Source organism: Nicotiana tabacum, chromosome 8, assembly GCF_000715075.1.
Source record: "Nicotiana tabacum cultivar K326 chromosome 8, ASM71507v2, whole genome shotgun sequence".
Lineage (NCBI taxonomy): Eukaryota > Viridiplantae > Streptophyta > Magnoliopsida > Solanales > Solanaceae > Nicotiana > Nicotiana tabacum.
The window spans coordinates 32695982-32719586 of NC_134087.1; the positions used below are offsets into that span (position 1 = coordinate 32695982).

At 38.1% G+C, this 23605-nt stretch overlaps 1 protein-coding gene across 1 annotated transcript; it reads left to right on the forward strand.

Annotated features, from left to right (window-relative positions):
• Positions 1–1113: 1113 nt before the first annotated feature.
• Positions 1114–23276, forward strand: LOC107811247 (uncharacterized). Its single transcript, XM_075219175.1, has 27 exons — positions 1114–1554; positions 1684–1885; positions 1980–2101; positions 7344–7466; positions 7563–7706; positions 7864–8537; positions 9232–9353; positions 9454–9545; positions 15630–15846; positions 16049–16112; positions 17846–17994; positions 18109–18179; positions 18266–18439; positions 18523–18594; positions 19248–19349; positions 19433–19522; positions 19992–20067; positions 20157–20253; positions 20410–20479; positions 20574–20753; positions 20901–21023; positions 21110–21193; positions 21441–21625; positions 21771–21909; positions 22064–22123; positions 22364–22468; positions 22872–23276. The coding sequence occupies exons 1-27, from the start codon at positions 1465–1467 to the stop codon at positions 22983–22985; spliced, it is 3741 nt and encodes a 1246-aa protein (XP_075075276.1). The 5' UTR covers positions 1114–1464; the 3' UTR covers positions 22986–23276.
• Positions 23277–23605: the final 329 nt, after the last annotated feature.

The window sequence follows — 23605 nt, forward strand, 5'->3', positions numbered from 1 at the left end:
AGAAACGTTACTCTCATTATCATGATCTCAATCACGATGACAAGTCTCAAAATTTAATCAAGGACCTTATCAAATAAATCAAACAATTAATAATAACGATAAAAGAATATCAAATGCCATATATATTTTATATCAAATAACGTTCACAAAAATATGTTCAAATCATCAAATATGATATTGGATCTAGGGCATATCTACTATATCCCTAACAATTGTTAGTCATATATTATGTTTATACATGTTCCTTAAGAACATTAACGAATTTGAATAGGTATGGTTAAAACCAGCATATTTGATTTGTTTTCCATAAAAAGATTAAACAAATTTAAAATATATTAGATGATACCTTGATTTGTTTTCTTTTTCTAATTTATTTTCTTTTACTCTTGGTAAAAGGCAGGTTAATTTCTTTATCATCTCCATAGTCAACTTCACCTAATACGTATCATTAAACCTTCATCCGAAAATTATTTAATTTAATTTAAAAAATCCTATGCTTCATGTATATAAATTGTATTGAGCATATTTTTACTACTCGTTAATAAGTCATTTATCTTGTCTTTTCACACAAACGATATAACGATGTACTCTTTATAGACAATTATATTATTTCTTGGTAGTGCCTAATATTATGTAGAGTGAGTTGGTAGAGTGTCTAATTTAATTCTCCTTTCGCTAATTTTTGTATTTTTGAACAGTACAAGTATAACTTGTCAAATTCATCAAAATTTAAATGAATTTGTGTGAGTATGAATATTATTTTAAGAGTTAAAACAAGCATAGCATAAAAAAAAATTAAACTATCGGGTCAATTTAAAAAATATTACATAATAGTGAACAAAAAATTAGCATCGTGTTGTTAAAAACATAAAGAGAAAAAAGACAATACTATTGCATTACACAATGAATCATTATTTTGAAACTTACTTTTGTATATACAAACAATTAAAGAGAAGTGAAATGAAGAGATAAATTCTAATTGTTGGATGAGTTAAGCGAGTTGAGCTACAACTTATAGTTCACTAATGTAAATCCACATAAAATTTGAATAATTTTGAATTTGGACTTATTTCTTTTTTTTCCCCCTTTCCTGGATAGGACCTAATTTTTGACATATCAAATTTTAATTCACCAAAATTAACCCTGCCGATTCCTACGACGCTATTGCTCAACAAAACCCTGATTCAGGTTCACACGGTGGTTACCCGACTCACCCGAAGCCTATAAAATCAATTCATTCCCCAAAACTTGTAGAACCTCTTTTGCCGCATCACTCCTCTCTACTCCCCCAACACCTCTCCCTTTTTTAAAAATCTATAAATAAATTCATCATCCGGCGGAGCTTTGATAACTGATCGTCCCGTAATCATTCACCTTCTCCCCTCTCTCTCTCTCTCTCCCCTTCTCTCTCTATATCGCAATCGATTTTACTTGTGTAGTTCTGTGTGTTGATCCAATCGAGACATGGTGGAAACGAGACGAAGCTCCTCTTCCTCCAAACGCCCTCTCTCTTCTCCCTCATCGTCTCCTCTCCCTAATGGCAAACGCTCCAAGGTTCGGTTTTGTTTTGAATTTTGATCTGATTGATGATATCTGTTTTTGTACATACATGTTTGCATGTATCTGGAAAAAGGAAAAAATTAGTCCTTTTCTTGTGTTTAATTTATTTGATCGGTTTTATAGGCGGCGGAGGCGCTATCATCAACTAATGATACCCTAGGGGGAAAAACCCAGGGTGCGGTGAATGAATCTGCTGAGCAAGAGGTTCGATCGGCTGATCTGGCTGCTGCTGCTACTGTTTTGAAGTCGTCTGATGCTTCTCTGCCACTGAAATCGCCGGAAAATCAAGTGGATGGCGAGCCTTTGGTGTCACCCATGACTCTAGGTGCCATTTTTATCTTTGCATGTGCTTTCACTTTATCATAATTTGTATCTTTTTTTTTTTTGTTTGGTTAATAATTGGGGACTTTTTTTTCTAGGTCATTCTGTGATTGACGCGGCGGAGAAGGCAAAGTTAAATGGGTCTAAGGCGAAGAAACGGCAGCTGAAATCAAATGTTGTTGGGGCTGCATGGGCACAACTTATTTCCCAGTGCTCTCAAGTAGGTTCCTCCTTGATCTTAATCTTTGAAAATTTGGAAAATATGTAACTTTTGATCAAAATTTGATTCCAAAAATTGAACTCTGCTTGCATTGGAGGCAAAAGAAATTAAATAGTCTGTGCAGGAATTAAGGACGATACTGACCATGAAAGTGGAAGAATAAAGCTTGAAACATTTAAACTTGCATACAATTCTCACCTTCCACTTGTGAATTTGAGTTAATTTCCTCCATTTAAAATTGGATGCTTTAGTTTTTTATTGAAGGTATGTTATGTTTAGTGTTTAATAAAGGGAATACAATTATTAGCATGTTAAGATTCTGTTTTCTTAAGATTGAAACATGGAAAATTTATATCCAACATCGGTTGCATGTAACTTAGGAGTGTAAAAAGCAACCAAACTGAAAACTGTGATTTATTTCGTTCGATTTTCAAACAGCTATTTGTTTCCATGAATATAGAGCAGAGTAATGGCTCAATCACGGTCTGTAAATAAAATGGACGGTACCCGGAGGAGTAAGTTTATCGATGTTATTTTTTGCATCCGGTGATAAAATTCCGAGCATTCATCTCGTCTGCCTCAGTGATACAACATATGCAATACTTAATAACACCTATAGTCCAGACGAAACACCGAACCAAACACTAACTTGTTGAAATCAGCCACCTGACTAAACGGTGTCCTTGAAGGCAATTCATCAAACGGAACCTCCACTCTTCAGCAAATCGGATAAGATAAACTCTTGGGGTGTATCCACCTTATATATATATATATATATATATATATATATATATATATATATATATATATATGCTGTTTCTGATTACCATCTTTCAGTTGAAATCCTAAATGAAAACAATGATCCCTAATGGTCCAATGACAACCAAATGATATTGGCCACTGCTCTTGAATGTTTGCCAAGTCAGTCTATGCAGTGCATTTTGAGTCTCCATCTAATTTTGATCTTAGGAAGAAGGACCTCAATCATTCAAATAGGTAGGGGCATAATAGGCCGGAGGAAGAAGAGGTGAACTATGGAAATGGAGTGGTAGTTGTCACTTTCTTGCTTCTTTCTTTCATACTTCTATTTTTTGTTCCTACTGGATGTTGGGGTCTTAGTTATTTAATCTGTTTTTTTTATCAAAGTAAATAAATTTTCATTAATGAATAGGCCAAAACAAAAGCAAACGTATACAAGAAGTATAACAAAAAAGATAGAAAACCGAAAAAAATACGGTTCTTTAAGAAATATACCCAATCTTCTATACAACAAGGAACTTTATGGGTGCACCAAAAGAAAATAAGGGATACGAGGCTACTCCTCAACTGAACAGAACTGATCTCTACCCATTTTAATGCTCTTCTATTTCTTTCTTTCCAAATAACCCACATGATTACTAGTGGAGCAACAGTGCATGGACTATGCCTTCTCCTCCTCCTCCCACAAGGCCACAACAGCTAAACATTAACTTTTTTACAATTCTTGGCAATGCCCATGAGATGCCAAACCACGTAAGTATTTCCCACCGTAACCTCGATGGTAGGCTACAAAGTAGAAGGAGATGATCCACATCTTCACCCGCCTCTTTACACATGAAACACCAACTTATAGAAACGACCTTCCGCCAGTGTTATCAAAGGCGAAAAGCGCAAAAAAGCTCTAAGGTCCGTTGGGGCTTTAAGCGCAAAGCGCAACTAAAGCGTGTGCTTTAATGAAAAAAGGCACAACTGAAGAAAAAATAAAAATGTGTATATGTAGTCCAAGACTAATAATTATAAACATGAATAACAAATATAAGGACAAAGAAATTGAAAAACATTTACGATAAAACGAAATATTAATTGTTTAATGTCGTCCTTTCAGGATTACACTCATTGGTAAGGAAAAGTATGCCTTAGAGCCTTGATGCGACACTAAAGCGCCCACAAAGCGAGGCAAAGCGCTCAACATGTTTTGAGCCTCGCTTCAGGGCTTAAGCGCGCCTTTGACAACACTGCCTTCTGTTTCCAAAGGTTCTCGATCGTCAAGATCACCCCTCTAGCTACTACCAAGTGAACTAGTGAAGAAGCACACCTTCTTCGGCACCTTCGATATCCAAATTTAGCTATATGGCAAGACATCCTCCTCCTTACCAAAAGCTTTTCATAAAAAGACTTTATCGAAAATATGCATTAGTATTGGCCCAATATTTTTCAAGTCCAATGAGCCAAACCGAAAATCTCAGGCCTATTACAGCTTGGTGTTCGGTTTGCCTGTTTCTTTTTACATGTACAGAGAAACTTATGGCTTCTCTTATCTACTATCCACATTCTTGGGTACATGTGAGCTATAAAGAGGTATGCTCAAGTAGTGCCATGTTAAATTTGTATATGGACCATGCTTCATATTGAATTTAGATATGTACTCCAAGTCCGATTTGAGCTTGAGGATAAGATTATCGGACATAGATTTGTGTTTACATTCCCAAGTCCGTAAAAGTTCTTTACTTAGAAGTTGGAGAATTTAAAGGTGAAATGAATAAGTTAAAAGTCAAGCAACTTGATCTTTCTCTAAAATATACATCTTAAATTTTGTCTGGATGTCCACTCAATTAAAGGTGTCTTTTACAATGGTCTTGTGCCATTGTCAAGTGTGCTTTTGTCGGAACTATAATAATTGGCTGGCGCTTGGCCATGTGTCATTGTTTTTAACATCACTAGTGTCGGGATCAGCGTGCACATGCCTCTACCAAATAGCATGCAGCCCACATAGTTTATTCGGGTATTCTTCCCTCCAAGGATGCTCAATATACCAGTGTTGTAGACGTGATTCGAACTTTTTCCAGGATCTTGCTTTCATGCCTTGACCATCAGATCCCTTTGGGACCTCACGTCCACCGGAGAGTGGAGTCATTTCTAGCTTTCTTTCATTAATAGTATTTTCTCTGTGGAAGAATTTCGAGAATAACTTATGAAGTTTATAATGCAACAAGCATAGACCTCTTTTTGGGTGTACACCGATTTTGCAGGCTTTTACATGCTATCTTATGTCAATCAATAGTCGTGTTGCTTGTAGTTGTTTCTCAATACAAATTATATAGACATTGCACATAGTATTGGGGGATGATTAGTTAAAGTGCAAGCAAAAAAAAGAAAGTTGGCCAATCTTTGTACCATGAAGAAACTAACCTTTACAAAAGCATAAATATGAGAGGTAGTGCTTTATTGTCATGGGTTATATGGGTGTTTGCATTTTAAATAAAAGGGGAAAAGAGGACATGGTTGGGTTGGTGTTGGATACATGTTGAATGATGTTGACGTTGGATTGAGGACAACCTAAATTTGGTTCAATGCTTCCTGTGTCTCTACTCGGCTTAATTGTTGGACACATCCCTAATATTAAGCCCAATTCAATTGATTGTGGTTGACATTAAGGTGGCACTTGAATTTGACCCCCCCCCCCCCCCCCCCAAATATGAGTGTCTGGTTTGATAAGTAAGATTATTTGTGAAGAAAAATCCAAAATGTTATTCCGTTAACTACAAACAGATATTTTGTTGTTTTTCCTTGTTTTGCAAAAACTATTTGTTGTGCGATTGTTGGATTTCGCTAAAGCATTTGAGCTGGTGATTGCGAACTCTAGTTTTCGAAAGAGGGATGAGCATTTGGTTACGTTCCAGAGTACGATGGCGAAGACTCAGATTGACTACCTCCTCCTCCGAAGGTGTGATAGAGGGTTGTGTAAGGATTGCAAGGTTATCCCGGGTGAGATCCTCGTGACGCAACATAGGCTCTTGGTGATGGATGTTGGTATCACGATAAAGAGGAAAAGAGGTCTGTTCAAGGACGATCGAGGATCAGGTGGGGAGCCTTGACTAAGGATAAAACTCAGGTGTTGGAGGGGAGGTTATCGGCTCTGGGAGCTTGGATGAGTAGCGGGGATGCGAGCGCCATGTGGATGACGACGGCGAACTGTATTAGGGAGGCAGAGAGAGAGGTATTAGGGGTCTCGAGGAGTTACTCTGGCGGGCACCAGTGTTTTAAAAGGTGTAGGCGTAAGGCGAGGCGTAAGCCTCGAGGCACGGGGCGTAAACCCATAGGTATTTAATTTTTAATATTTTATAAAATAATATAATTACAGTAAATATTTATAAACAGGTAAAATTGCATATAGAATATATATATTCTTTATCCCCACAAAAAACTAGTCAAAACAATCTATTATACTAGCCAATGTTGTATGAGGGCAGAGTGTTGGCCAGTTAAGAACTCATATATCCAGAAGATAGAAAGTAGCAAAAATGAGGATGTTGATGTGCATGTGCGGGCACACTAGGATGGATAAGATTAATAATGAAGATATTCGGGAGAAGGTGGGTGTGGCTCCTATGGATGACAAAATGCGGGAGTCGAGGCTTAAATGGTTCCGACACGTGCTGAGGAGAAGCCTAAAGCCCCGGTATGGAGGTGTGAGCGGTTGGCGTTGGCTGGTACGAGAATAGGTAGAGAGCGGCCTAATATTATTAGGGAGAAGTGATCAGGCACGACATGACGTGGTTTCAGATTTTCGAAGACATGGTCCTTGATAGGAAGGTGTAGAGGTCGAGCATTAAGGTTGTAGGTTAGAAGGTAAGTTGAGCATTTTTCTATTGCGTTCTGGGTGAGAGACTAGCCTGATAGGGTTTTGTCTTAGATTGCAGTGGTTTAATGTTGTGTCCAAACTATTCTTCCTAGCTTTATTTACTTGGTACTGTTATTGTTTTTCATCTATTTTCTGGTCCTTATGTTGATGTTACTATTTCTATGATTACGGTCTGATTTATTGTCTCTGTTCGTCTTCTTGAGCCGAGGGTCTTTCGAAAATAACCTCTCTACTCTTCGGGGTAGGGGTAAGGTCTGCGTACTCACTACCCTCCCAAACCCATTTGTGGGATTATACTGGGTTGTTGTTGTTGTATTTGTTGTGCGATCAATCCAAACATAATTGTTTCTAACACTTTTTTGAGGAACAAACCAGAAAACTATCCAACACCAAGAGATTTGCCATAGGAAAATATTATTCTTTTAAAATAATTGGCATATAAATGTAAACAACCCTTTTCACATCTTAAAGTAGGGTGAATCATGTCCTTGTAAAAAAATTAGGCTGGATCATGTCTACACATTTGCTATGTAATTCATGAACTTTGGCAGTTCTATTTACTTGCTTTTTGGTTTCCTTCTAAAATGAATGCACTAATTGACTTTGATTTTGTTTTCGCAGAATCCTCATTTTGTCATGCATCGTCCTACTTATTCTGTTGGTCAAGGTCGTCAATGTGACTTGTGTATAGGAGACCCTTCTGTTAGCAAATCTTTATGTAATCTGAAGCATATTGAGCAAGAGGTGAGATTGATCTTTTCTCTGGATGTTTTTTTTCCTGTTGTTTAAAGTAGTATAACTTAGTTTCCCTTCATTCTGCTTACGGTTTTATATGTCCAGAAAGGAGGATTTGTCACTCTACTTGAAATTACTGGCAAGAAAGGTGATGTGCAAGTCAATAGCAAGGTCTATCCAAAAATGTCTACTGTGCCTCTCAATGATGGCGATGAGGTGGTTTTTGGCTCGTCTGGTCAACATGCTTATGTATCCTTTTTCCAATGTGTTTTCCCTGTTTTAGAATTTATATACATGTAAAATGTGTGCATTCTATATCGATGTTAGTACCTGTGGGCTGTTGTTGTTGTTGTCTATATCGATGTTAGTACTGGAAGAAACTTTGGATTCCTTTACTTACTTTTAGATTTTTAACATAATCACCAACGACAACAAGTCTAGCTTGCCACATCCAATCAGCATACTTGAAGCTCATAGTGGTTCAGTCAAGGGATTACATTTTGAGGCAAGGTCAGGTGACCCCTCCACAGTAGCAGTGGCATCAGCCCTGGCATCTTTGTCTAATCTTGAGAAAGAGTTGTCCCTTCTCCCACCATCATCTCAAAATGGCAAGGATGTGAAAGAAGGTTCGGAAATGTCCAGACTGCCAGCTGCAAATGGAGTGGCAGACAAACATGATTTAGATATTGATATGAAGGATGCTTCTGATCATAGTGATTTACCTGGTGTTTTGCTGCGGGAGAAGACTGGTGTAATATCTCCTGACACTAGAAATGAGAACATGAATCTTGATGGTGCACTTGATTCAGATGATGCAGAGATAGGGAAGATCTCTGGGGCAGCTCAGGAATTGCGACCTCTCCTGCATGTACTTGCTGGATCTTCTGCTGAATTTGACTTAAGCGGTAACTTCTCCAGAAATTTTGAAGAGCGAAGGGAAATATGCAAACTACTTAGAGATTTTGACCCGCCAATTTTGACATCAACCAGGCACCAAGCATTTAAAGATTTGTTACAACAAGGATTACTTGATTCAAAAAATATTGATGTCTCATTTGAAAATTTTCCGTATTATTTGAGGTGAACACATTGATCTCAAGCAATAAATAATCTCATTATTGTTCTTTTTGTTGCTTTCCAAATATTTTGATGCCTTTTTGGTGCTTTTCCTTTCAAATGTTTGGGTGACTTCAACTTCTGGGAAGACTGTGACTGGGGGTGAACTTTTTCCTGTCAGAAAAAGTATGAAGGGAGTTTTGATTTTTGCATTATTATTATTATTCAGCTGGAGTTATGTGTTTATCGTTTTGTTTCTTTCCTACTTATGGTTGATATGCATATGATTGTGAATGTGTCTTTAGAAGCATAGGCATGTATCTAGATAACATGTGTTTGCTATTAATGTTTCCTCATATTGCATCATAGGTAAAAAATTTAAAAGATAATATATGGGTGCAGTTGGTAACTTGGTATATATTGCAATGGTTTCTTGTAATGAACTTTGTTACTCTTTAAGCAACCTTTATTTTCAAGTTTTTGTAAGTTGAACTTGGTGTACTGTTCTAATCGTATTTCCTATTGAACTCATTACTTTGTGATGCAATCTTTAGTTTTTGGTTTTGCAAGTTGAACTTGCTCTAGTATTTTTCGAAGTACATGTGCAGGGTTTTCTCCCCCTTTTTTTCCTGGTGTCTAGTGCTAGATGCAGGATGTCGTTAATGTACTTTTGGAACTTATTTTATTGAGTTCTCTCTTTTTCCGTGTTCCATGACAGTGAAACCACGAAGAATGTTCTGATTGCTTCTACTTATATTCATTTGAAGTGTCACAAATTCACAAAATATGCATCAGATCTCCCCACATTGTGCCCTAGGATTTTGTTGTCAGGTCCAGCAGGTAGTGTTTCTATCTTGTTCTGCATATATAATTACGATAATCTCTATTTAATGTATTCAACACAACCATTAATATTACATTTTTGATGCACTGCTCACAGGTTCAGAGATCTACCAGGAGACGTTGGCCAAGGCACTTGCGAAATTCTTTGGTGCCAGGCTACTGATAGTTGATTCTCTCTTATTGCCTGGTGTAAGCCTCTTATGTACTCTGCTTCTATTGCTGTTTTTCTATGGTAAAAAATATCATGAATCTTGCTATTAGCTCAGTCGATGGTGTTTATACAACCATGGACATTTCCTGTTATTATTTCCCCCATTTAGTTATAGAATACAAAGTAATGCTGTCACCAGAGATACTTGTGGATGACTATCACATTTTATATATTTCTACCACATATAATGATTTCCGAAGACAAGGTGAGTTGCTCTGATGGTAAACACCCTCCACTTCCAACTAAGAGGTCGAGTCACCCCAAGAGCATGAAGGTGTTGGTTTATGTTTAGTCAACAATGACATGTCAATTGGAAGAGTTGGTGGAAAGAGTTGGTGTGGATGCTAGGAGGAAGCTTCCTCCTTTGATGTCACCCATGACATCAAGAGGAGGTAGTTTGATGTCACCAATGACATCAAGAGGAGGTCTTTACCTCTATAAATAGATGCACTCCTTCATTTGTAGAAACCATCCCAAAAACAATACAACACATTGTAGTGAGTAGAGAGTTAAGAGAGAAATTCTCTTAAGTGTAATTGGGAACTCTCCCCTTCCTTTGTTAATATTAAAAAGGCAACTGTTCTCTGGTGGACGTAGGATTATTTTGATCCGAACCACGTTAAATCTTGTGTTCTTTCTTTTACGTTTCCGCTAACAATTGGTATCAGAGCAACATGATTCTTTAACGATCCAAGGAGGAAGAACAAGCAAAGATGAGTTCCATGAAGTTTGAAATTGATAGATTCAGTGGACGCAACAACTTCAATATCTGGAAGATCCAGATGATGGCATTACTGCGGAGGGAAGGTTCAATCCATGCTATTGACGGAAAGTATCCTAAGGATATATCAACTCCCGACAAGGAGAAGATTGAAGGGGATGCATTGAGTGCAATCCAACTATCCCTTGCACCTAACGTGCTTTATGAAGTGAGTACGGGTACCGAAGAGACGGCCAAACAGTTATGGGAAAAGCTAGAAGGGCTATACCAAGACCGATCAGTGACAACAAAGATGTTGTTACAACGGCGTCTTCACACATTTAAGATGGGGTCAGGTACTTCGTTACAAGATCATTTAGATGCGTTCAATAAACTTGTCATGGACTTACAGATTGCAGGAATTAAAAAGGAGGAGGAGACGCTTACATGTGCTTTGCTATTTTCATTGACTTCAGGATATCGTGATATTGGGAATTTAATGATGTATAGCAAGGAGCCTATCAAGCTTGAGCAAGTGCGGCAGACACTTAACTCTACTGAGGCACATTGAAGGAGATAGAGATGACCAGACAAGTGGGCTCTTTGTGAGAGGCCGGACTAGCCAACAGGGAAAGAGCAAATCAAAGCACAGATCAAAGTCTCGTGTGAACAAGGAGAATATGGAGTGCTGGGGTTGTGGCAAGAAGGGGCACTTTGAACAAGACTGCCCAATGTCAAAGTCCAAGGAAAAGGCGAGTGCATCCACAGTTGAACAGGTACATGATTTTGATAATGATTATGTACTAACAACATCGTGTAATAATAATAGTAGTTATGGAAACAAATGGGTGTTAGACTCTGCTTGCACTCTGCATATGACGTTCCGAAAAGACTGGTTTAGCAGCTATGAGAAAAGTGGAGGAACCGTAGTAATGGGCAATAATGCAACTTGTGCAATAGTTGGCATTGGCTCAGTTCGGGTTCGCTGCCATGATGGAGTCGTGAGGACTATTACACAAGTCCGTCATGTTCCTGATCTGAAGAAGAATTTGATCTCCCTGAGTACTCTGGATGAACAAGGCTACAGGTATATGAGCGAAGCAGGAACTATAAAGGTGACTAAAGGTTCTTTAGTCATGCTGAAAGGCAAGCTGGAGAACGACCTTTACACATTGACCGGAAGCACCATTGTTGGCTCTGCAAATGCATCTACAGTGCAGTTATCTAATGATGACAAGGCAAGACTATGGCACATGAGACTAGGTCATATGAGCGCACGTGGACTGGAGATGTTGAGCAATCGTAACCTTTTGGAAGGTGAGAAGATCAGCACACTTGACTTCTGTGAGCACTGCGTTCTAGGGAAGCAAAAGAAGGTCAGCTTCAACACTAGCAAACACAAGACAAGAGGAGTGCTAGACTACATCCATTCAGATTTATGGGGTCCCTCTAAACTTCCATCGTAGGGCAAAAAGAGGTATCTTCTCACTTTTATTGATGATTTCTCACGAAAGGTTTGGGTGCATTTTTTGAAGGCAAAAAGTGATGCTTTTGAAGCATTTAAAGAGTGGAAGATTTTGGTTGAAAATCAAATGGAGCGGAAAATCAAGTATCTTCGCACAGACAATGGCTTGGAGTTTTGCAATGAAGAGTTTAATGAATTCTGCAAGGTTCATGGGATCTCAAGACATAGGACTGTCAGGCATACCCCACAGAAGAATGGAGTTGCCGAGAGAATGAACAGAACTCTTCTTGAAAAGACTCGTTGTATGCTCCTACAAGCCAAAATGTCCGAAGTATTTTTGGGCTGAAGCAGTTCACACTGCTGCTCATATTGTCAATCGATCTCCAGCATCGGCAATTGACTTTAAGACTCCGAATGAGGTATGGTCAGGTGAACCCTCTAACTATTCATACTTACGAGTATTTGGGTGTCCAGCTTATTATCACGTTAATGAAGGAAAGCTTGAACCAAGGGCTAAGAAGGCCATATTCGTAGGGTATGTGGATGGAGTAAAAGGGTACAAACTTTGGTGTTTGTCTTTACTCAAATTTATAGTTAGTAGAGATGTCACCTTTGATGAATCCTCTATATTTGATCCCCGTAAAGTTTCCGTGGAGTTTTCAGGAAACAAGAACGACGAGCAGGTGGAGCTTTCGGTAGAGCTTGCCAAGGAAAAGGATCAAGAGACTCAGGTTAAAGATGAGTCAGAAGATGTAGACCTTGAAGAACTTGCTGTCAATGAACCATACACAATTGCAAAGGGGAGGGAGAAGAGGCAAACACGAGAACCAGAACGCCTTATAAATCAAGCAAACTTGATTGCATATGCGTTCGTAGCTGCACAAGAAGAGATTAAGGATCTGGAGCCCTCCTCGTATATTGAAGCAACTTCTTGCAAGGATGCTGTACAATGACGGTTAGCCATGACTGAAGAGATGGAGTCTCTTCACAAGAATCAGACATGGGTCTTAGTGAAAAGACAAAAGGGGAAGAGGACAGTTGGATGCAAGTAGGTCTACCGAAAGAAAGAGGGAATTCCTGAAGTGGAAGATGTTAGGTTCAAGGCGAGATTGGTTGCAAAAGGATTCAGTCAGAAGGAGGGAATTGACTACAATGAAATTTTATCTCCAGTCGTGAAGCATAGCTCAATTCGCGTGCTGCTAGCATTGGTTGCCCAATTTGACTTGGAGCTTCAACAGCTTGATGTCAAAATTGCTTTCTTACACGGTGATCTAGAAGAGACAATCTATATGGATCAGCCTGAAGGTTTCCTAGCCGAGGGAAAAGAAGATCACGTATGCCAACTAAAGAAGTCTTTGTATGGTTTGAAGCAATCCCCTAGACAGTGGTACAAGAGGTTTGATGCATTCATGACTACACATGAATTCTCAAAGAGTGCATTTGATAGCTGTGTGTATCACAAGAAGATGTCTGGTAGCTCAATGATTTATTTACTGTTGTATGTTGATGATATGCTTATTGCTGCTAACAACATTACAGAGATAAATGCTTTGAAGAAACTGTTGAGTAAGGAATTTGACATGAAGGATTTAGGAGCTGCAAAGAAAATCCTTGGTATGGAGATTTCAAGAGAAGACGGTGTTGTACATCTTTCTCAGAAGAGGTATATTGAAAGGGTTCTTAAGAGATTCAATATGCATACGTTCAAGCCTGTAAGTACACCATTAGCTCCTCATTTTAAACTTTCAGAGTTACAAATGCCTCAGTCCGAGGATGAGGTGGAGCATATGTCAAAGATTCCTTATGCCAGTGCAGTTGGTAGCATTATGTATGCTATGGTATGCACACGTCCAGATATTGCTCAATCTGTAAGTGTGGTAAGTAGATACATGTCCAGCCCAGGAAAGAGGCATTGGGAAGCTGTCAAGTGGATATTGAGATATCTCAAAGGAGCTTCTGGTGTTGGTCTGACCTTTCGAAAAAGTGGTGGAGGTATTTCAATTCTCGGTTATGTAGATTCTGACTATGCAGGAGATCTTGACAGAAGAAGGTCCACAACTGGATACATCTTTACCCTCGGTGGCAGTGTCGTTAGTTGGAAGTCGACTCTGCAGTCGATTGCCGCTTTGTCTATGACAGAAGCAGAATACATGGCAGCAGCGGAGGCGGTGAAGGAAGCTATCTGGTTGAAAGGTTTAGTAGCGGAATTGAGTTTGGTTCAGCTGGAATCAACTCTTAGATGTGATAGTCAGAGTGCTATTCATCTAATGAAAAATCAGAGATTTCATGAGCGCACTAAACACATTGATGTCAGATTTCATTTTATTCGAGATGTTGTTGAAGAGGGAACTATCAAGGTCGTGAAGGTTATCACAGACGATAATGCTGCAGACATGTTGACCAAGATAGTCCCGCTCGCTAAGTTTGCACACTGCAAGGACTTGGCGGGGGTGTGCATCAACTGATGCAACTCCGAAGAGAACAGTTGTTAGGTGGAGGTGGTATGTTCAACAATGGTTTGATTCTTCTTGTTTCTTACAACGGGGTTGCCCAGTAAGCTTAGAAGTTTTGGCCAGAGTTGTTCACACGCACGCTCGAAACGCAAACCAAGGTGGAGATTGAAGGTGTTGGTTTATGTTTAGTCAACAATGGCATGTCAATTGGAAGAGTTGGTGGAAAGAGTTGGTGTGTATGCTAGGAGGAAGCTTCCTCCTTTGATGTCACCCATGACATCAAGAGGAGGTAGTTTGATGTCACCAATGACATCAAGAGGAGGTCTTTACCTCTATAAATAGATGCACTCCTTCATTTGTAGAAACCATCCCAAAAACAATACAACACATTGTAGTGAGTAGAGAGTTAAGAGAGAAATTCTCTTAAGTGTAATTGGGAACTCTCCCCTTCCTTTGTTAATATTAAAAAGGCAACTGTTCTCTGATGGACGTAGGATTATTTTGATCTGAACCACGTTAAATCTTGTGTTCTTTCTTTTACGTTTCCGCTAACAGAGCAAGGTGGGGAGTTGTTGGAGGGAAGGATGCCGAGGGTCTATTGGAAACAGCCTCTCTACCCCTTCGGGTAGGGGTAAGGTCTGCGTACACACTACCCTCTCCAGACCCCACTTGTGGGATTATACTGGGCTGTTGTTGTTGTTATATACAATAAATACCGTCCAGCTTGAAGATTAGATCACAGTAGAAATAACATGATTTACAACTGTGCCTTCCTTTTATACATAAATTTGTACTGCTGCATGAAACTAATAATGGACTGCCAGTTTTCTTGTTTCTTGATCTTACCAACCGGGGGTGGGGGGTGGGGGATGTGCAAGATGGCTTGATAGTTAGAAAAGACTTGGTACTTATAGGGAAAGGACATTTGGACCTGAGACATTTATAACTATACAGAAAATTAGATGCAGAATTGGCGAGTTAGGAAAGGAAACTTGGGTGTCTCAGCAAATTCCTTGGCGGAACGAGGAAATATTTATTTTATTAAAAAGAGGACCTTGCATGAGCTCATTACCTCTATAACTCAAAATTTTTCTTGTTCTCCAATAATAATATGAGTTCAATACTAAGGTATTTGAAATGATTAAGTGATATCTTATTCATTGATTCTCCATTTAATAATTTCTCTAGCCTTAGAAGCAGATATAATTTTGATATTTTATGGGAGGCAAATAACTGGAAAATCATGGTCAGTACAAGCTTGAAGAATCTTTGCTTTTTTCACTTCTCCTGCAGCGCAACCAGTTGGGTATATGCTGGGGTGTTAATTGAAACTGATAGGGTGGACACTCAAATATATATTTGTTCTTTTTGGAAGTCAGTATCAATATAATTCATCTGTATTTACTAAATCCTGCAATTCATTGTTTTCTTGAACATTATGCAGGGGTCAACTGCCAAAGACATTGACTCTGTAAAAGAAAGTTCTAAACCTGAGAGAGCAAGTACTTTCGCTAAACGTGCTGCCCAGGTGGCTGCACTACATCTTAATAAGAAGCCAGCTTCAAGTGTTGAGGCCGATATAACTGGTGGTTCTACAATAAGTTCTCATGCTCAGCCTAAGCAGGAGGCATCTACTGCATCTTCTTCTTATCTCTTTTCTTGTATTTTGGAAGTTCTTAGAGTAGTGTAGTCTTATCTCTTCCCCCCCCCCCCCCCGGGAGTTGTATGGGGTAGAGTTACCATCTTATAAAATCTTCAACTCTTCCTTCCTAAATAAAAAAGAAAATAAAAGAGAATCGGGGTTGAAGTCTTTGATTTGTGGTTGTAGTTCTATGCTCAATGTGAGATTTGTGATTTTGACAGGTGATAGGGTGAAGTATGTTGGTCCTTTACAGTCAGGCATTTCTCCCTTGCAAACACCATTGAGGTAACTGCTAGAATTTGGTTAACATTTTCTTCATCCTAGATGTTTGTTCAATAATTCCCTTCCCTTTTATGCTCCATTCATAACCGGGTTGGAAATGCACTTTCAATTGGGATTCTATAGGATCCTCCCCCTCCCTCAAAATTGTGGGGTGCATACATGCGTGTGTGTATGTCTCTGCTGCTTTTAGCATTCTATATGCGGTGTTGCTATTAGCTTTCTGGTGAATTTTGACAGGGGTAGCCTATAAACAGTGACTGCTACCAATGAACTTCAGAACTTAGTGAATTAAATGGTTAAGTATGCATAGAAAAATTAATCATAGTTGTCTCTCTAATTATAAATAAGTTAATAATATCTAGACTAGTTTTTTGTACAAAAAACTAGTCTAGTTAATAATATCTAAATAAGTTAATAATATCTATCAACTTCCCAGAGGCAGAGGCTCCAGCTAACTGCTCTAGACTAGTTTTTCGTACTAAGACTTAACCAAGTTTTCTATTGTAACCTTTTGCATCCTCTTGATAATGCAATACCTTACTTCATCGGAAAAAATAAAATTCATGGAACATAATGCCGGTCATATCGAATACTCCCTTTATGTTGGCACACTTACTCTTTTAGTTTGTCCCAAAAAGGATGATATATTTCTATATTTAGAAATAATTCAACCTAAAATTTCCAGTTTATCCTTGCTGAGATAGTTTATAGCTATACAAATGTCTATACTTGTTTCATACCATACGTTTCAAAAATCTTTATTTTTAACTCCGTGGCTAGTCAAACAAAGCCACATAAAATGGCAAAGAAGGAGTAATTAATACTTTTGAAAAAGATTAATAATTAATAACATCAGGGGTTCAAACCTTGTTGTAGACAAAAGCATGGTATTTTAGTGGAGAAGCGCAGGGCTGTTATCCACCGAGATTCGAACCATGTGCCATTAGCCTCTCTTGGGATTTCTCGGTTTTGAAAAAAATAATAAATAATTTTTGAAAGGTCCACTATAGGAGTAGTATTTGTTTTATCTAAGAAATGTTGAAAGTGTTTTTGCATTACATATACACTATTGTCAAATACTTTAGGAAAATTTAAGTGTAATTTGTCTTAATATATTGTTGTTACTACGTAATCATTCAAAACCTCTTCATAAAAAAAGAGTTATCATTCAAAACCTTTTGATATTTCCCGGTGACTAGTCCTTTTCTTTGCAAACATGAAAATAATATTGACTATGGACTTCCAAAATATTAAGTTACTCCTGACATAATATAGTCCTTCATATGAGAAGTTAGACATATTCGTTATTATTTATTTTATCAAGTAAATGTGGTTCAGATTATTACTTAGAATTTGCTGTTTAAATTTTAAATTGCTGTTTAGTTTTATGAATATTACTGAGTTATGGTCTACATGTTTTTGTCTTCAATCTCTAACCAATTGAAGAAGACAAGCAAATTGTACTCATTAAGATGTGCTGTGGACAATGCAATTGTAATGTTCTGATTGCAATCATTGAGAGTTTCACTATTTATATTCAATATTTTTGGTCAATCTAGCAGTCATATGGTATGAAAGGACATATATATGGCAATTAGGAATTCCTGTGCTTGTGTAGGTTGACTTGTTTAGATAGAAGTCTTGTTATTCTTTATCAAGTAAAAGTGGATGTATATATTGTTTTTTATTTTATTTTATAGTTTTGCAAATCATGACATGTACACATGTGATCACAGGGGTCCAACATATGGTTATAGGGGGAAAGTGGTTCTTGCATTTGAAGATAATGAGGCCTCTAAGATCGGCGTCAGGTTCGATAAATCAATTCCAGAAGGCAATGATCTTGGTGGTCTCTGCGAGGAAGACCATGGTTTTTTTTGTGCTGGTAGTTTTCTGCTACTGTCCATTTTAAAAAATTTCATCTTTGTGTGTGTTGCCCATCAATTTGGAATAACTAAGTATGTCTTGCTGCTGAAACTTGACCTTTTTTCTTACACAGCTGACTTGCTCCGCGTTGATAGCTCGAGCAGTGATGATATTGATAAACTGGCCATTGATGAACTCTTTGAGGTAATTTTCATGTACATAATAGCTTTCCTTTCTTGGACTAGTATTCAAGTTTCTTTCCTTTAATTTACTCTGTTTTACATATGTAGGTTGCTTCAAAAGAAAGTAAAAGTGGTGCATTAGTTTTACTTGTCAAAGACATTGAGAAGTCTATGGTGGGAAATCCTGAGGCCTATGCTGCTTTCAAGGTTAAACTTGAACATTTACCAGAGAATGTTGTTGTCATAGCTTCCTATACCCAAACAGACAACCGAAAGGAGAAAGTATGTAAGAGCATAGTTGTCTTGCTTTCCGTTGAGATCAAATTCTGACTCGTGAGACTGATAAATTCTTTTATGCTTTCCAGTCACATCCTGGTGGACTGCTGTTTACAAAGTTAGGAAGTAACCAAACAGCGTTGCTTGACCTTGCCTTCCCAGTATGTGAATCCGTTTATCTCTTTTATATGCTCTTTTTTCCTCAATAACTTGTTCTCTAGTTTTCTCCTTCCAATGCAAGGAAGGTCAGGCTTATAGTAATTGAATTTATACTTTACCTTTTAAAGAAAAGGGATCTGCAAGGAGCTTTCTGGCCTTTTTTCTTCTTTCACTTTTTATATTTTCTTTATTCTTTTAGTTTGTCGAGTGGTGATGAATAGCTGGGTTGTAATTGGGGAGGCCTTAAGATGGCATCTATGTACTCTGAAGATGCATTGCTTTGTGTTAAAATGAGTTGCCTCTGATTTGTTATTTTCCTATGCCTAACACCATGTAAATCAAGATTACTTGCTCGAACATTTTTTTACCTACAGTACAAAAACCTGTTTCTCCATCATGGTCTATATGTTCAGGAGTTCAGTTATGGAGTACTCGGTTTCTTATTCTATTGTAAGAAGCTTCAAGGCAATTTATGTAATCACGAATTGCATTTTAGAATCACATAAAGCATCAACAACTATGCCTCAGTCCCAAGCAAGTTGGGATAGGCAATATGAATCCTTGCTGACCATGTTACTCAGTTTAAACTCATCTCATGCTACTGCACTTGTAAAATAACTGATGTCGATGCATTGCAATGTCTTCGGTTTTCCAGGATAATTTTGGTAGGTTGCATGATAGAAGCAAAGAAACCCCTAAAACAATGAAGCAGCTCATCCGTCTTTTCCCCAACAAAGTTACCATACAGCTACCTCAGGTAAATTCTTAGTTCACGCATACGCTTGCCAACTGTAAATATTGTGTGATTGAAGCATTTAGTATGTATCTTAATTGTGGCAGGATGAAGCATTATTATCTGACTGGAAGCAACAGCTAGAACGGGATATTGAAACTTTGAAATCTCAGTCCAACATCGCAAGCATTCGCAATGTGAGAGCTCCTTCTGCCCCAGCTTAAGGAACCTTTGTTTGCCAAGGGCAAAGGCCTTTTTGTCTTCTCCTTTCAATGCTTTTGGGCTGTACAGCATGTAGGACTGTTCACATGGATACCTTCAGTTTTAGAAAAATGAAACATCTCCCTAGCTTAGCCGATTTTCATTCTCTTGCCCTTGTTCTGGATATTACCTAAATCCACCTTCTTATAGGCCTATCTCTTTTCAAAAGACAACAACAACAACAATCGGGGTGTAATCCCATAAGTGGGGTCTGGGGAGGGTAGTGTGTATGCATGTCTTACTCCTACATGTGCTCTTCTCAAAAGAGCGAAGGTTTATTTATTTTAGGATGAATGTTTTCATTTTTTGTATTTATGGGCGATTAGCCTAAAAAGTAGATGAGTATAATGAATTTCTTAACTGTATCCTCAATTTATTGACTGATTGAAGTATCCTAACTTTCAGGTTTTGAGTCGTATAGGAATTGATTGCCCTGACCTCGAAACTTTATGCATAAAAGATCAAGCATTAACAAGTGAGAGTAAGTATTCCTCGAAGTTGGGCTTTTTGTGTTTGAAATTGTTAACATGATTATAATATATTTTCATGTTCTCCTTGTGATTGTGATAGGTGTGGAAAAGATAATAGGCTGGGCCTTGAGCCACCACTTTATGCACAAATCTGAGTCGTCAATAAAAGAGGCCAAGCTGGTTATCTCTGGTGAAAGGTCAAACTAAATTTTACTATCTAATTCATACTGTTGGAAGATTTGCACTATAATGTCATCTTATTTTGCTATTTTGGGCAACTGAAGGGTTCTTTTGGTTTTGGGGGGTTGACAAAAGGAGGCATGGACTGATATGTCTTATATTTGATCTGACAGCATTGGTTATGGACTCAATATTTTGCAAGGCACCCAAAATGAAACCAAGAGTCTGAAAAAATCTCTTAAGGTGAAGTCTCTGTTTTTTGCAAATTCAATTTTGTAAATAGGTTGCCTTTTGTTGTTAACTTCATGAAGCAGAGTATTAATGCTCGAGTTTTCAGGATGTGGCTACTGAGAATGATTTTGAAAAAAGACTACTTGCGGATGTTATTCCGCCTTGCGATATTGGGGTTACTTTTGATGACATTGGGGCCCTGGAAAATGTCAAGGATACTTTGAAAGAGTTGGTGATGCTGCCACTTCAGAGGCCTGAATTGTTCTGTAAAGGACAGCTGACAAAGGTGAAAAGATTTCCTTGACGTTGAAATCCATTTGGATCTATATCTTCGTCGGGATTCTTTATTTTTTTGTTTACATAGGGAGTGGGGTTTGGTGTAATTTTTTCATCATTCACGCACTTCTATTGCTGATGAAGATATCATGTATAGCCTTGCAAGGGAATATTGCTTTTTGGGTCCCCTGGTACCGGTAAAACAATGCTTGCAAAAGCTGTTGCTACGGAGGCTGGTGCGAACTTTATTAATATATCAATGTCAAGCATTACTTCAAAGGTACAACCTATGTCTTGTTTTTGTGTTTACCATTTCGTCTTTTAAAGCCCTTCTTTTAATGGCTTACAACTTTTTCTTGATTGTAGTGGTTTGGTGAAGGAGAGAAGTTTGTCAAAGCAGTCTTCTCATTAGCTAGTAAAATAGCTCCTAGTGTTGTTTTTGTTGATGAGGTTGGTAAAATTTACTTCATATTTCCCTTTCTCTAACTTCTTATATTTATGATAAAGTTAACGTATCTCTGTCACATGTGTGCCTTATACAAAGTGTGTCTCCTCTTTTAAGTTGACAATATACTCTTTAGCTTATATGTTATGTAAATGTATCTGCCATCCTTTTTTTACTGCAAGTTGTCTTTTGCTTTCTTAAAAAGACTGTTATGTTTACCCTCTTCGCACCTCCATTCTTCTGGTCTATTAGGTGGATAGCATGCTAGGAAGACGAGAAAATCCTGGCGAGCATGAAGCCATGCGGAAAATGAAGAATGAATTCATGGTGAATTGGGATGGCTTGCGTACAAAGGACAAGGAGCGAGTGCTTGTACTTGCTGCAACCAATAGACCATTCGACCTTGATGAAGCAGTTATTAGGAGGCTTCCACGAAGGTAAATTTAATCAACCAGGGATTTTCTTAGCTAATTAATCGGAAGAGAGAAGACAAAATGGGAAGAACATTCGTTTGTTACTAGTTTATTGGGAATCATTACTAGTTTATTGGGAATCATAACGTTTAGTGCACCTTTGATGCAGGCTGATGGTAAACTTGCCAGATGCTCCGAACAGGGAGAAAATTTTGAGAGTGATATTGGCCGAGGAAGAGTTAGCACCAAATGTTGATCTCAAAGCTATTGCTAATATGACTGAGGGTTATTCTGGGAGTGATTTAAAGGTCTGCTGGGTGATCCTGTATCTTTATATGAATTATTAACTGACTTTCTATGTGTTAGGAGTTTTAACGCCCCAATGACTGGTTTTCCTCCCTTTATTTTTTTTATTCAATGTCACAAGTCATGCTTGTCACCTTCTTATATTTCTGTTCACAGAATTTGTGTGTCACAGCTGCTCATTGCCCAATTAGAGAAATTTTGGAGAAAGAGAAAAAGGTCAGTTGACTGTGTTCACTCAAACTGGTTTCATATGTTTCTGTTTCCATCCAACAGTTGGTTGAATTTGTGATTTTGATTGACATGTAAACATGCTCTTCCTAAAGTTGTGTACTAGCTTTTTTCATTCCCAGATATGTGCTTCTATTTATGTTGGAATCATTATCATCAGCCTGTGTCGTTCATACTGTCATAAGCTAATTAAGTACTTGGGATGTAACTTAACTCGCATTATTTCAGGAAAGAGCATTGGCAGTTGCAGAGAGCAGGCCTGTCCCTTCATTGCATAGTAGTGCGGACATTCGTCCTCTTAACATTGATGATTTTAACTATGCACATGAACAGGTATGTTTTATGGCCTCCTGCACAGTGGTAAAACTTGCTCTTGGAAATTAGACTAAGATCTAAGGGTTTTTATTATAACCTCAACCGTACATATCACTGTTCTTCACTTTCCATGCTCTTCACTTCCATTAAATGCACTTCTACATGGTTTGATGCTATATTTCTGTATCATCTTTGCCTTTCATATTCCTGGAGTGAGCTTTTGTCAATTTGACTTGTACACAAGATTAATGGTTGTGTAAATGTGTATCAATTGGTAGGATCAAAACTGTAATTATTTGGACCTAGTCTGTTTTAAGCTTTTTATCATGGTAGAGGAGCATTGTGCATGTGCATGTTCATGGTAGAGGAGCATTGTGCATGTAAGAAGGAGCTTCATGCCTTATTGCATGTTAAAATGCAGGTTTGTGCTAGTGTATCATCAGAATCGGCAAACATGAATGAACTTCTTCAGTGGAATGAATTATATGGTGAAGGTGGATCAAGGAAGAAGAAATCTCTCAGCTATTTCATGTAGAGACATTTTAACTGTATAGTGTTGCTTTATTTATTTAGTTTTTAAATCTACCCAAGCTGGTTGCAGCGGACCTGCATTCATGGAAATCCATTTCAGGTTCCCGGAGTCTCTCCCCCGTTGGCCAAATGTGGCGAATGTGTATTATAGTTAGTTTTATAGGTATTTATATCAGCAAGTGCAGGTTATGAAATATCTATCTGAAGCTTGTCTTCCAATTTTCACCTGATTAGATCTCTGTATATACCAATTGATTTATTTAATAAATAATAAACAGTCTCATGTCTTTCGACACTTTTTTTTGGATAAGTTTGTTCCGCTGTAGCATGCAATTGCCGGGCTAACTGAAGGAACAAAGATAACACTTTGGGATGGCAGCGAGAAGTAAAGCGCCCCTGTCGCTCCATTTAGTTTTGCATTGTTGCAGTTAATTCTATTGTCATATTTTACGCCAAATAATTGTTGAAGTAAATACCAGGAAGACAACCACAAAAGAAAATGCTGAAGAAGTGTCAGGTGAGAGGATGCTAATTTCCCCGCTCCCCCTTACATGATGCCAACAAAACAGTTTGGGGGGGAGTGCACCGTTAGCCACTAATAATACATGTATTGACTTTTAAGCC